The sequence below is a fragment of the Megascapheus bottae genome, chromosome 11, assembly GCF_031878675.1.
Source record: "Megascapheus bottae isolate mThoBot1 chromosome 11, mThoBot2.hap1, whole genome shotgun sequence".
Lineage (NCBI taxonomy): Eukaryota > Metazoa > Chordata > Mammalia > Rodentia > Geomyidae > Megascapheus > Megascapheus bottae.
Genome location: NC_143519.1, coordinates 45,806,540 through 45,821,042, shown reverse-complemented (window position 1 = coordinate 45,821,042; position 14,503 = coordinate 45,806,540). Strand labels below are relative to the sequence as shown.

The 14,503-nt window shown below is 37.0% G+C and overlaps 1 protein-coding gene across 1 annotated transcript in view; it reads right to left on the bottom strand.

Moving 5' to 3' along the window:
* Nucleotides 1-8,887: 8,887 nt before the first annotated feature.
* Nucleotides 8,888-14,503, bottom strand: part of Rnaseh2b (ribonuclease H2 subunit B) — a 44,714-nt gene continuing 39,098 nt past the window's right edge. The window contains exons 10-11 of the mRNA XM_090341732.1: nucleotides 11,123-11,203; nucleotides 8,888-9,030 (exon numbers count right to left, since the gene is read on the bottom strand). Of these exons, the coding sequence (XP_090197858.1) occupies nucleotides 8,914-9,030; nucleotides 11,123-11,203 (198 nt within the window). The 3' untranslated portion in view covers nucleotides 8,888-8,913. The remainder of the gene's footprint in view (nucleotides 9,031-11,122; nucleotides 11,204-14,503) is intronic.

Sequence of the window (14,503 nt, the reverse complement as noted above, 5' to 3'; positions counted from 1 at the left end):
TTAATCAAGGTCTTATGTCACCATCTGTGTGCCTAAATCATGCTTGCTTTTACCCAAATGGGAAAGTTCAACCTGGTCAGGTTTGAGTGACCCGGATTTCTCAATGAGCCTCCTCCTCTTGGTATTTTGAAATGAGGCTTTCTACTGCAAATACTCACACTATGATGTGAGACTGGGATGGGGAAGAAGGTAAGTGAATCGAATTACTCAAATCCACAGTCCTAAAATGAAACTACCTTGCCAAAGACTCCCAGTGGAAATACTCATAATTAATCAAAAAAATAAGTGGTCTAGCACTGACTCTTCAAAATACACTTTGGCAGTTGATGGTTTTCTAGAAAGTAGAGAGCGCTTTAAACTTTTGCAGAGTTTGAAGTTACCCAGGAAGCAGCCAAGCCTGGTGTGGAGCTGTGTCATGTGTCATTTGCCTCTTTTCTGTCTTTGTGTTGCCATCTAGAGATGAAAGGAGAATAGTCACCTGAAAGCCCAAGTACCATCTGTAGCTTTTGGAACAGCAAGACAAGTCTGGCAGGCTTGTCTTGAGTGTGGGCAGCTGTGCATTTACATTTCTAAGGGAGAGAGGAGAGAGGACACTGGTGCCACCAGCTTTGGCCACCTCATTCCAAGGCTAATACCAGGCTTCTGGCCAGCTAGGCAAGAAATACAATTCTTGCAGTGTCAAAAAGCCTTCTAAAAGAGTTTTTCCAATGTCCAAAAGAATTACAAAAACATCCAAACTTATGGCATGGACACCATTATTTTAGGGGAAAACCCCCCATAAAACTACAAGAAATATATGAAGACAAGTTGCTGAGATAAATTCTTGAATAATTTTGTCTTACTCTACCATTTGTTTTTGCTCTTTTTTTCCTTTAATGCATATCTTATTTTATTTTTTAATTGTATTTTATTATTGGGATAATGTATAAAGGGGTTACAATTACATTTGTCAGGTAATGGCTACATTACTTCTCCCAGCTTGATAATGTAGATCTTTTTGTTAAAAACAGGTAGACTGTGATGTAAACAAATAAACAAACAAGCACAGACTTGTAGGTAGTAGTCCCTTAAATCCTCTGGGGGAGATGGGGGGGTGGGGAGGGTGGGAAGAAAAAATGTCATTGAACAAGTTGATTTCCTACTGGACATAAGGTTTAAAAGGCTTATAACAACAACAACAACGAACCCCCCCGCCAAGTTTCTATAAATCAGATTTCTTTGGTGGAAAGCAGTGAGAAGTGAAGGTGATGAAGGATTCTCTTGACTCTTCCTCCTCCAGAGCCTGTCTCCTCACTGCTCAGCCTTTCCCATAGCCTCTCACCCTGTCTTTCTATCATGGAATATCCAGGGCACAGATTTTAGTCTTCTACACTGTCAGTTTCACATCTAGTAGCTAAATCAATGTTTGAAACATGGTGAATGTTCAGAACATTCTTAAAGGACAAAAGAATCTAAGCATATTCTTTGGCTTCATTCTTTAAGAACATGACTTTGCTTTTATTTATTTTATTTTTTAATTTTGCCAGTTCTGGGGCTTGAACTCAGGGCCCGGGAACTGTCTTTAGGCTTTCTCAAGGCTAGTGTTCTGAGCCACAGAACCACTTCTGGAATTTCTGTGTATGTGGTACTGAGGAATCAAACCCAGAGCTTCATGCATGCTAGGCAAACACTCTACCACTAGACTAAACTCCCGGCCCATGCCTTCGCTTTTATACATATCCTAACTAAAACACACACACACACACACACACACACACACACACACACACACACACACACGTTAGCAATTCCTTTAGCATCTATAAAGATTTTAAACCCTCTGTAAATATCTGGTGCTTCCTCCCTCTCCAATAGGCTTGGTTAGTATGAGACAATCAAAATATATGAGATAATCAAACCATTTACTAGTAAGAATACAGTAAATGCTAAAGGGCTGACAGTTGATTAAAGATTTGACAGGCAAATGCAGAAGCAAGTGAAAGCTTTCCTTCAATTCTGGCTTGTCCTTCTGAGAATGTTCAAGAAGTAATGTAATCTATCCACTACCTGACAAGTGTAACAGTAACCCTTCTTACCCTGACAATAAAATACAATTAAACAAAGCACAATACATTTGACTTTTCCTTTCTTAAAATAAAACTTGTAATTATAACAGAGTAGCTCAGCCTTAGTGGTTAAAAGCTGCACAGACAACACAGGGGAAAGATCTATGAGAAGCCCAAGGAAAAGGCCTGAGCTTGGGTGTAGAAAGGAGGGCATCTAGGCACTGTCATCTAGTCTATAAAACAGGGAGGCCAAGCCCTCTGGTCTTGGAGAGTTAAAAAGACAAATTTCAATTATAGCTGGGCTCCTATGGCTCAGTTCTATAATCCTAGCTATTCAGGAGGCTAAAATCTCCAGTATTGCAGTTCATAATCCTGAGAGACTCTGGCTCCAATTAATCAGTAACTAAGCTAGACTGAAGTTGAGGCTCAAGTGGTAGAATGAGTGGGGGTGGGGGGGAGGAGAGTGAGAAACAAACAAGAGCACAAGCCCTGGTACTGGCACTAAGTAAATAAATGAATAAATAAATATTGCTATGTGATCAGTGGGAAACCTGTAAAGTGCTTTTACATACAGCTGGGAAACCTCCCAGTCACTCTGGTGGGCCCCAAAGATGGTATGTAAATTGACATAAATTGACGCACATAAACAAGGTGTAAAAACTGAATCACTTGGGCCTGAGAGTTTGGCCTAGTGGTAGAGTGCTTGCTTGGCATGCATAAAGACCTGGCTTTGATTCCTCCGCATCCAGAGAAAAGGCCAAATGTGGTTCAGTGACTGAAGTGGTAAGAGTGCTAGTCTTGAGAATGTCCAAGGACAGTGCTCAGGCCCTGAGTTCAAGGCCCAGGACTGGCAAAAAAAAAAAAAAAAAAAAAAAAAGAAAATTGAATCACTTCTTCTGGTTATTCCAAGACGGCAAAGACATTGGACATCTTCCAAGCACTAATCAGAAACCCTTCTATCACCTCCTTAACTTGTCTTAACTGAGGGGAGAGCTGGGCAAACAGAGCTTGGCCATAAATTTTCTGAAGTTCATGAAAAGTATAAACTCAAAATCCTTGCTTATTTGATCCCCAAGTAAGATGAACACAAATAAAATGAACATCAATATATAAATAACTTGTAAAAAGTATTATGAAAGAAAAAAATTTTAGAAAGATGCCAAGGAGAGAATGCATTTATACAATGTGGAAGGAATATTTATTACAGATGTCACATTAGGAAATTATACAAGCCAGGAGACAATGGTTCCTTGACTGGATAAAACGAATTGATAAACTCTGCTTGTGCTAATCAAGAAAACATGAAGATACAATGTTGGCTATGTAAACAAAAGGGGGAGTATCACTATAGGTGTTTGAATAGTAAGAAGATAATACAAATATGAAATCCTATGCCAAAGAACTTGAAAGTCTAGACAAAACACAGTTAAAGATTTAAAAAATCAAACTGATCCAAAACAAAGAAGAAAACTGAAATAGCTACACAGCTACCACAAACATTGAAATTGTAACATGAATTCCTAGTCCAAATAGCTTCACTGGTGATTTCTGTCTGACTTATTTGGAAGAAACAAGATCAATCTCACAAATTCCTTCAGAACACAAGCTGTTAGATGTGTTTCCCAAGTCATATTAAAAGACAAGCTTTATTCTGACACTGAAATCAGACCCCCAAAATGAAAAGGCAACATCCCTCATGAGTTGAGATATAAAAATCTGTAACAGAATGTTAAGAAATAAAGTTTAATGCTGTATATGAAAACAATAGTACATAATGTGAAAACAGGGTTTTTCCCAAAAATTTTGCAATGACAATTGAACAGTGACAAAGCAATCACTTAGACAGAAGTGAGAAGAGGGGAGAGGGAACCAGTGGGAGGAAGAAGTGAAAGAAAAGAAGGTAATAGAGGATAACCATGACCAAAGTACATAGCATTCAAAAATGCAAATGTCACATGAAAACTCATCATTTTATACAACAAAATTTTAAATGAAAGGAAATTCAATCACTATGACTGAAGTTTTTTTTTTTTTTTTTTTTTTTTTTTTCCCCAGCCCTGGGCTTGAGCTCAGGGCCTGAGCATTGTCCTTGGACTTTCTCAAGGCTAGAGCTCTACCACTTCAGCCTCAGCACCACTTCTGGCTTTTTTCTATGTATGTGGTACCAAGGAATTGAACCCGGGTCTTCGTGCTAGGCAAAACACTGTACCACTAGGCCAAACTCCCGGTCTGACTGAAGTATTAAAAGATTCCTTTATTGAAGGAAAACTATGGTCATCTCACTAGATACAAAAATTATTTACAAAATTCAGTATTCATGATAGTCTCCTGGTGTAAAAAGAACACAAGACTATTTCTTCAACCTAAATACTGACATGCAGGTTTAGAAATTCTGATGAATATACAGTGTGTAGCTCCCTTTTCCCCCTCTCATACACACACACACACACACACACACACACACACACACACACACACTCTTAGCTTTGGATAATACTAGGTAATAACATGCCCATAGCAATGAACAAAACTACTATCTAGTTAAGGCTTTACAAAGTAACAGGGCTTCCTGGGGAAAAGACTGATCAATCCAAATAGAAGACAGGGAAAGTAAAGGGCCTTTAATATCCTGCTGCAGAAGTACGGAAATACAGAAGCAAGCTTGTAAGGTCTCCCTCTTACTGGCCCTTCTAAAATCATATGTACATCAAAGTTAATAGAGACATTATATTATAATTCACTGGATAAACATCTACAAACCTACTCTGAGCTAAATTTATAAATGCTTAAGTAAGTAGAAAAGGGAAATCTGTTCCTTACAAAAGGATGCCAACTGATAGAGAAGATACAATGAAAAGTTATGAGTAGATCATAAAACTAATGGGTTGGAGATGGAACAGGATACTTACAAAGTCTTAGAAATTTTACTCACAAGTGAACTGTTAATTTCAAAGGCAGTCTATAGTAATGTACAGTAGACACTATTTTGGGTGACTGAGGTTAATCTGATTAGCATTGGGAATACTGATCTTAATAGGGTGCACTGAGAATGGCATCACTCCCAGGGTGTCCAAAGTGTACAACTTGAATTTAATCAAGAGAAAATATTAGACAAAAAGTGAGAATCACTCCTAACAGAGGATCAAACTAGCGTAAAAGCTATGTACATAAGGCCATATAGGAGGAGGCTAAGCAAAATGAACTCCAGGATATGGAAACAGGAGGTTTATCTTTGTGATTGTTGTTTTTAATGTACTACATGAAGCTATTTCTTTTCTCTTCTTTTCCCTTAAGGTTCATCTCATGCTGTTACTGTATCTGATTTTGGTACCTGGTCTATTGTATATGTCTATTTGGTTTTTTGAAAACGGGAAAATAAGGGAAAAACAATATGAGTGGGAGGGGTTTGGGGAGGGAAAGTGAGAGGAAAATATGAGGAGTAACAATGTTCAAGAAGTAATGTACCTGCAGAAATAACTACCCCCAGACCCACCCCCTTCAATAAATCTAGAGGCTGCACAAACAGGAACTTCTGAACCCCAGTGAGCCAATGTTCACATAGGTGTCCATAAGCTCCAGGAACTAACCCATTTTGTGTCAAAATTAGAAGCATTTGTTTCCCAAACCATAAAACTACTCTCTGACAGTTGAATGGGAGCCAGCTGGCGTGAGAACTTTCCATCAGTTTCCACCAGCCAGCGAAGCTCCCTAATCCCTATCTTATCTCACTGATTGGTGAAAACCTGCGATTTTTGCCTTTAAAAAGACTGTGTAAACCCTGATTAACAAATCCTCCTTCCACCTCACTGCGTTGGGTGCGCATGGCTTGTAACTCTTGCATTTTGGACGCCTCCAACTTGGTGGTTTTCTTTGGGGACGCCGTCTCAGGACATAACAGTACCTGATAAATGTAACTGTAACCCCTCTGTACATTACCCCAACAATAAAATTTTTAAAAAAGTGATAATCATTCTGACATTAAGTGGCCTGTACTCTTTGAAATTGACAAGTAAAAGAACAGAAAACAATCTTCTCAAGTACAGAAAAAATACATCAAAATTTCACCATTCTAAATATTCTAACACATATAAAAAGATATAAAAGACAAAAAATTAAGTATAGCTATTAGAATTACATATAATTTTTTAAGACATATAACCTATTTTGAGTTGAATATTCAGGATAAGTAAAAACAAATATTTTAGACTGAGTTTAGTTAATTGATCATCTAAATATGCATATAAAAATGTAAAAATTTACCATCAAACGACCAGTTAGTGGACCTAACGAAAAAAAAAGATTCTATTAAAATAGGAAAACTGCTAAGACATTCTCCTAAAAAGAAATATCTCTGTGAGATGAACAAAATGTTAATGAAAGGAATGGTTAGAATTTGAATAAATTTAGAGAAGGATGTATTTCTGAATGAAAACAATGAATTCTGTAAAGAAAATGTTTGATTTCCCCAGAACTTATGAGCCTAAAAAAGCCATAATAAAAGTCCCCATTAGAACTTACTCTTAGAACCCAAAAGGTTAATTCCACAGAACAAACATAAAACGAAAAATGGTAAGAAAAATAACCAATCACATGTGATTTAAGTAACTAAATACAAAATAAAAAACTATCAAAACACTGAATAAAATAAAAGCAACTCTTCACTTGAGCCACAGTGCCACTTCCGCTTTTCTGGTGGTTAATTGGAGATGAGTCTCATGGACTTTCATGTCCAGGCTGACTTTGAAGCATGATCCTCAGATCTAAGCCTCCTTAGTAGCTAGGATTACATACGTGAGACACTAGTGCCCAGCCTATCAACACCTTTCTAAGTGAACATATTTCAATATCATTACTCATCAAGTAAGAATTACTACTTGAATACAATTAATATCTTTCTACGAAACATATTTCCAAATATATATACACGTACCTTTATATTATTTATTCCAGGGGTTTGAACTCAAGAGTTTTGTGCTAGGTAAATGCCCAATGATTTCAGCCATGCTCCTAGGTCTTTTTTGCTTCAGTTTATTTTTCAGGTTGGGTCTTGAACTTCTGTCTATCCCAGCCTGGGACCATGATCCTCCTGACTCTAGTACCTATATGGCTGGATTATAGTTACATAGAAACCATAAGGCTACAAATATGTAGACAAAATATTTATATATAATCTGATTCTTCAAACACTGAGCATATGTAATGATTAGGAACATTATTTAGATAATCGGCTGTCTTAAACAACTGAAAATTATATTTACTTTTATTACTCAATTTTGGTGAAACTGGGATTGAACCCAAGGCCTTAAGCATGCTAGCCTAGCAACGGTGTTTCACTGAGCTGTATCCCACCAGCCCTGAAATATCTGTATGAAGAATACCTATTATTCCACCTCATTCGAGTTAGAATGGCCAAGATCAAGAAATCCAAAAACAACAGATGCTGGAGGGGATGTGGCCAGGAGGAATCACTACTACACTGTTGGTGGAAGTGCAAACTCGTTCAACCACTATGGAAAGCAGTATGGCAGTTCCTCCAAAGACTAAACATAGAACTCCCCTATGACCCAGCAATTCTACTACTGGGCATTTACCCAATCGTCCAGAAACAAGGACATACTAAATCCACTAGCACAACAGTGTTCATTGCAGCACTATTTACCATAGCAAAGATATGGAACCAACCCAAATGTCCCTCAGTTGATGAGTGGATCAACAAGATGTAGTATTTATGCACAATGGAATTCTATGCTGCAGTCAGAAAGAACGACATCGCCCCATTTGTAAGGACATGGAAAGACTTAGAAAAAACCATATTAAGTGAAGTAAGCCAGATTCAAAGGAACATAGGCTCAATGGTTTCCCTCATTTGTAATAATCAGTAGAAACCTTGGGCTCTCCTAGCAGAGATTTACAATAGAGCAAAACCTAGATACATAAGGCCATATAGTATGACGCTAAATGTAAGGATCTCCAGGATATAGAAACAAAGCCATATAATGAGTGATTTTGTTGTCCTTAAAGTACTATGTTATCTCTCATCTCTTTTGTTATCCCTTGGTTATCTCATATTGTTACAATACTTCACCTTGTTATCTGATATATTTTATATGTGCTTAATTGGTTATTTGAAATTAGGGTGGACATCAAGATGAGCGGCGAGGGGGGGAGGGAAATGGGGACCATGACATGAAAAAGGATATCAATGTTTGCGAAGTAGTGCACCTTCTATCTGGTGAATATAATGTAACCCCTCTGTTAATTACAATAAAAAATATGGAAAAAAAGAATACCTATTAGCCTAGGAAAATGCTCAGAAAATGATATGAAGGCTACTAAAACTGCATTATAATTCCTTTGATGATTTTTTTCAACTTTTTTTTGGTAAGAATATACATCAAATTATCTCTGGGCAATGAAAAGGTAGGGGATTACAATTTTGTTTTATTCTTTTCTCTATTTTCTGAAAAATGTATTTATAGAAACAAAAAAACCTTTTAAATATAAGCTTACTAAAATGTACAGTCTTGTTTTCTATTTCTTTCAGAACTCTGAAAACCACGCTTACCGTGTAAAGGGCAAGCCATCCTCTCAAACATCTAGTTTATGAGTGATATATCCAGTTTTATGTTACCTCAGTTCACAAGCTTGCTTTTCATTCTGGCAAAGACAATGAATGCCACAATCATGAAGCTATACAACGTATTTTGCTCAGAAATGCTAAATTTAAATCCAAAACTGAAGGATGAAAGTTTTTCCCTGCCAAAGAGGTGTTTAAAGATCAGGAGGTACAACAGGGAGGAAGAATGAAAATGGAACATGTGTGAAGCAAACAATTTGTTTTGCTTTATTAGATTTTATTTCCAAAGTTTCACATTTTCCCGATTTTTTTTTTACTTTTTGCCCCAAAAAAGGCTTCAATACTTTTCATTCCGCTCTTGTCAACTTTAGCCAAAGCCTTCTGAGCTGCAGTCATTTTGCTACTTTTCTGTTGTGAAGAGAGAAAAATTGTTACAAATGTATAAAATTTGTAAATCAAACATGCAAATCAGACAAGACTGTGCATGCCTCAAGGTCCACTCAGGGAGGTAAGCATCTGTTGCTAACAGCTTCGTAAGGGAGTGAAGCAAGTTCTGATATCTATTCAGAATTCAGACTTCAGAAATGGAATATGTTAAGACAAAACTGCCACCTTCTAAGTAGGAATGGTACAAGTGGTGGTTTACTTTGGGGGAATAATTCTGGAGGGTGCATTAAGTGTAATAACACAAACAATGGGACTGCCACAGGCGGCAATTGTCAGGGGGAGGAATTACAGACTTGTATTACCACATGATGAATAATTCACAGCAATTTACTATCTGATTTTATTCACTCACTCTATGGGAAACCAAGGACAGCCCTATCATATTCAAAAGATGACCTATATTGTCAATTATCCCAGGCCAGCAGGATAGCTGTCCTGTTTTGTTTTGTTTTCTTCTATAAAGAAAAGCTTTCCATAAAGCTGCCTTCAAATACTTCTGTCCTGTACATTTCTTTCTCTTCCTGGTCACTGGGAATGTTCTGTAAAATGAACTAGAGGATGATAAATAATAGCCAAGTTTATTAGGAAGTGTCACAACTTGCTTAGAAGAAGAATTAATAATGGGGATCAGAAAAAAAATTTAACATTTGTCTCCTTAGGAGCTGTAAGACCAGTTAGTTAGTCGTCCAAGCATCCTTTAAGGACACAGGGTATGATTCTGCCATTTTGCATCTCATTCTGCCACTTGTACCTTTGGTAGCCTTAATTTGTGACTAGATGGTGAAAAGTGACATTTTCTTTCAGAAAAATGGTCCCGTGCATTTAACTATAATTCTCATCCAACCCTCTTCTAGCACTGATGTCTGGGCAAACAGAAATACTGGGAAGTGTCACTTCTCCTGAAGGCAAGGCAGAAAGATTCTCTCTGAGAAATTCTCTACAGAGAAATGGCTATTTAGGTCAGTCTTAAATTGGCTTATTCTCAGATATCACATGTCCAGATAAAACTACGTATTAATAAAAGAATGAAATTTATGAAAACATTAAACTGTTTGAAATTTAAAAGGAAGTTATCTTGAAATGGGCAAAGCATAAACACAATTAAACACACACACACATACACTCACAAACAATTCCTATATTTAACCTCAGAAAGTTTAAAATTCTTTTTAAAAAATCAATTGAAAACGCTAAAAACACCAGAAAATTATTTGTACCATAAGCAGATACAAATAACTGGGAGTAAAAAACATTTTTAAAGTATGTCAATTTTCAAAATTGAATATATATATATATATATATATTTAAATTTTGTCAAAGTTCATGATCCCTAAGTTAGTTCTAAACTGTCTCTAATGAAATCATCAAGGATGCAGGCTGTAAAAATAAAAATGTCTATCCCTTCATTAAATAAAAAGAACAGTGCAGAAATAACCTGTATGTCTAAATGTAAAGGACTGATTAAATGTCATATTCCTTGTGATGGAATAAGGTCTCATGATTGGGCATCATGAAACTATGATTCAAATTTCAAAGAATGTGTAATGTTATGTGAACATTTTTACAATATACTGATAACTAAAAGGGTCAGAACCAAAAGCTGTGTAAGAATTGCAATGCCAACACTTGTTATTTTAAAGCATGTGTAACTCAGTAAGAAATGTTATTTAACTCATATTTGTAAGGTGAATTCTGAATAGTGGAATTATTATTAATAATTTTTATTATCAAATTTCTGGGGAGTTTTGGAACAGTTGGGGTAACAAAATAGTTACCTGCAGTGAAACTTCCCACCTATCAACCAACAAACACATGGCAAAACTTCAGGACACTGTTGCTAAGCACAATGTTTTTTTCTTTGGTGTATAAAAGGTCTTAATGCTTTCACTATCATACACTATTTTGAATGAACTATTAAACAGAACTATTAAACAGAAATACAAGTGAACAGTTTTTCCTATAATCAATCATGCAACTTTTCCTAGATACGTACATTTATCACTCACTGAGGGCTGAGACAGATGCAGCAGCTACTACACTTGGATAAACATACCTTTTCAGTCTTCAAATCTTTAGTGTTAAACTTAGTGTAATCTTCTTTTGCTTCTAAAGGCTCATCTGATAACTTTGGTTTCTGCAATGTTAGAGCAGTGAAGCAGCATCAAATATCACTCTGCCACTTACACCAATCCATTGAAACAACCAACTGAATGTGCAAATTCACTCCTACACAGGGAGCACAGATCTGGCAATGATTGTACTTTTTCTAAACTCCTTTTAATTTGGACACCTCTTTAGGGAAGGAAGCCACAAATCACTTCCAGAAAGAATCCTTATGGATGGTGGGATATGATACAACCTGGCCTCAGCCCCTTAACAGTTTATATATACTAGCTACAGTGGGCATATGGGTGCTGTAGACCTTAAGGATAGTCAAAGGGTTAAATGTAAATCATTCCCGGGCAGAGAGCCAGGTGTCCAGTTGCAATCCACTCTTCATTCACCTTTGGGGCTGATTTATGCCCAAAATGAAGACAGGGCAGCGTTATTCTATTATTACCATCTTTGAATAACTTCACATCCTTCCCTCTTTTTAAATTCAGCTATCTCAATTAATCTACATGAGAATGTCAATATACAACAACCAGCCAGTAAGAGGAAATCTAAATGAATAGCTCAGGTCACCTAGTAGAGGACTTGATTGAGAAATTAATTTTTATAAAAGTGTGGTCTCAGCTGGGTGCCAGTTGCTTACACCTGCAATCCTCAGGAGGCTGATATCTGAGGATCTCGGTTCAAAGCCAACCTGGGCACTAAAGTCTGTGTGCCTCTTATCTCCAATTAACCACCAGAAAACTGGAAGTGGAGTTGTGGCTCAAGGGATAGGGTACTAGCCTTGAGCCGAGGAGTTCAGGGACAGCGCGTAGGCCCAGAGTTCAAGCCCCACAAACTAGGACAAAAGAAAAAAAATGTGGTCTCCATTAGGCTCAACGTAGCTCAGTTGAATCTCTGTATTTGAACCTTCCACTAGCGTGTTTTGCACCAATGTATGTGAGAATCCTAGAAAGCACTAGACTATGGCCTTAATAGTTATAATATAGAATGATTACACTTCATGGAAAAGGTAAGACGCAAGGCAGATGAGTCTTGTTTGACACGGAGGATTAATGGTGATTATTATAACTAGGAGTCTTAAAGATCTTCAAGCTGTTAGTGGAAATACACATGAGCCAGAATGGATTATATCCTTAGGAAACAGATTTGTCCCCAGTTTTCTTCATGCCCCTGCCTTGTTAACCAAAGCACCAGTAGAGGTGGTGCTAACAGATGTCATAGCCTCCAAGACATGTGGAGATAAAACTTTATAAAAGATTTTCAAAAGCTTTGTCACAAAAACAAAACAATACAAACAAACAAAAAAAGAGGGAATTGTCACATAGCAATCTCTAGCAAATAAATCGTTAAAAGCAAAAGACTGGTTTACCACAAATGAACTGACCCACTAGCATCGAGTGAATGGATGTATTCAATTTTCTCATAAATGCATGTTCACGTTTAAATGAAGACAGAAAATGGCAGCTAGGAGACACCTATCTTTACTAGAAAGTTACTGTAAACTAGTGAAGTGGAACTCATAGCTCATAATGCTGAAGGCCACAAGTATTTCAGAACTTAGAGAGCATGAAGACATGAGGATGTGTTCAATGAACTGTATCTCACAGATAGGTCATTATAAACACTTGGACATTATTCACTTGAATAAAATTTCAAGCTGTAAAAGTTCATGGCTAGAGCTTAAGACAAAGGTCTTTCCATATGAATATAAAATGTTTAATAAGGGCAATGAGTTGGATCAGATGTTTAAATAACACACATTCAAACAAGATACCAGTTATGAATGCACTGTTGGAAATGTTGGAAAAATGGGGTTATAATATTTATTAAGATTCTTGTTATTTAAAAGAGTGAGTCCTTGGCTTGGGAGTGTGGCCTAGTGGTAGAGTGCTAGCCTTGAGAAAGCTCAAGGACAGTGCCCAGGCCCTGAGTTCAAGCCCCTGGGGGATGGGAGGAGGGGAAGAAAGAAAGAAAAGTGTCCCCCTCTTATGGTGTGGGGGACACTTCAGCAGAAAGAGATGAGTGTTTCAGAAGCCAGTACAAAGGATGTAACCAAAGGGATACAGTTCTAGAAGAGAAAAACAGAGCACCACAGGGATTAATGTCAGGCCTGTACTTATTATCTTACAAATAGTCTGCAAGAAAGAGAATGGGAATGTCTCCAGAGCTGAATGCATTCAGCTCTGCTAGTTGACAGTGACAAATTCAAAAGACTAAAGATGGGGAAGGAAGAAGTTCAGCGTCAGAACAGGCAGCTCTGTGATAGTAAGGGACAATGAGGCAAAACAGTAAGGACAATAGGCTCCATCCAGCCATTACAAGTAGAGGCAGAGATGCCCAACAGCTGCTGTCGGAAGGAAGTTCCTGAAGATAAGCATATTGCTGTAAGAAAAATCAATCAAATCCAGGGCACACACAGGTAAAACAGTAGAAAAGATAGCTTACACTTGCTTAACCTACAGTACAACATCCAATACAATATGTACTATGTATACCAGAATACCAGGAAAACACATAGAGAAGAAAGCCTTGAAAAGTAAGTAATATAACCTAAGAGATGAGGCTGAGGTCCAGTGATAAGATGCTGAGCCAAATCAAAGAAAAAAATAAATAAAAAAACAAACTATGCCCCCATTAGCCAAATCCAGCTGGTACAAATGTAATTACAATTGTAATTTTGTTGGATATCGCCATTCTAGTTCATCTATTATGTGTTGTCTGGGATGCTTTCTCACTCCAAAAATAAGAGTTTAGCAAAGACTTATGCTTTAGGGAGCCTAAATCTAAACATGACCATGAATCTGAGATATAAATGACAAAATACAAATGACTTAAAATCTTGGAAATTAAAATAACAGAAAATGGAAAAAAGAAAAATAAACTTATGGAATGCATTACTCCAGAAAGTAACAGATGCTAAAAATTTTCAAGAATAGGTTTAGATGAATCCATGGATGATCTTTAAGTTACTTATTTGGGGAGGGAAAGAAATATTCTTAACTTTTCTGATAGAGAGAAATAAGAAACAATTTCTTTCAGAGTGCCTACCTTCTTAGAGCAAAATAGTTGTTTTTCTGTTCCCTAAGCTATTCTTCAGAAGAGTAAAAGCCAAATCTGCTTTAATAGACTTACTGTTTAGTGGCTCAAAACTAACACTAACACATGCTCAATTTCCAAGTAAAATTCAAGATAATGCATGTTTTTGGAGCTCCTACCATTATCTTCAAACAGGACATGATACAAGAAAAAGAAGAAGAAAAATCCAGAGTGTGTTGGTTATCCTGAAGCCCAAGGAATGAAGGCATTTACAGTAAAGAAA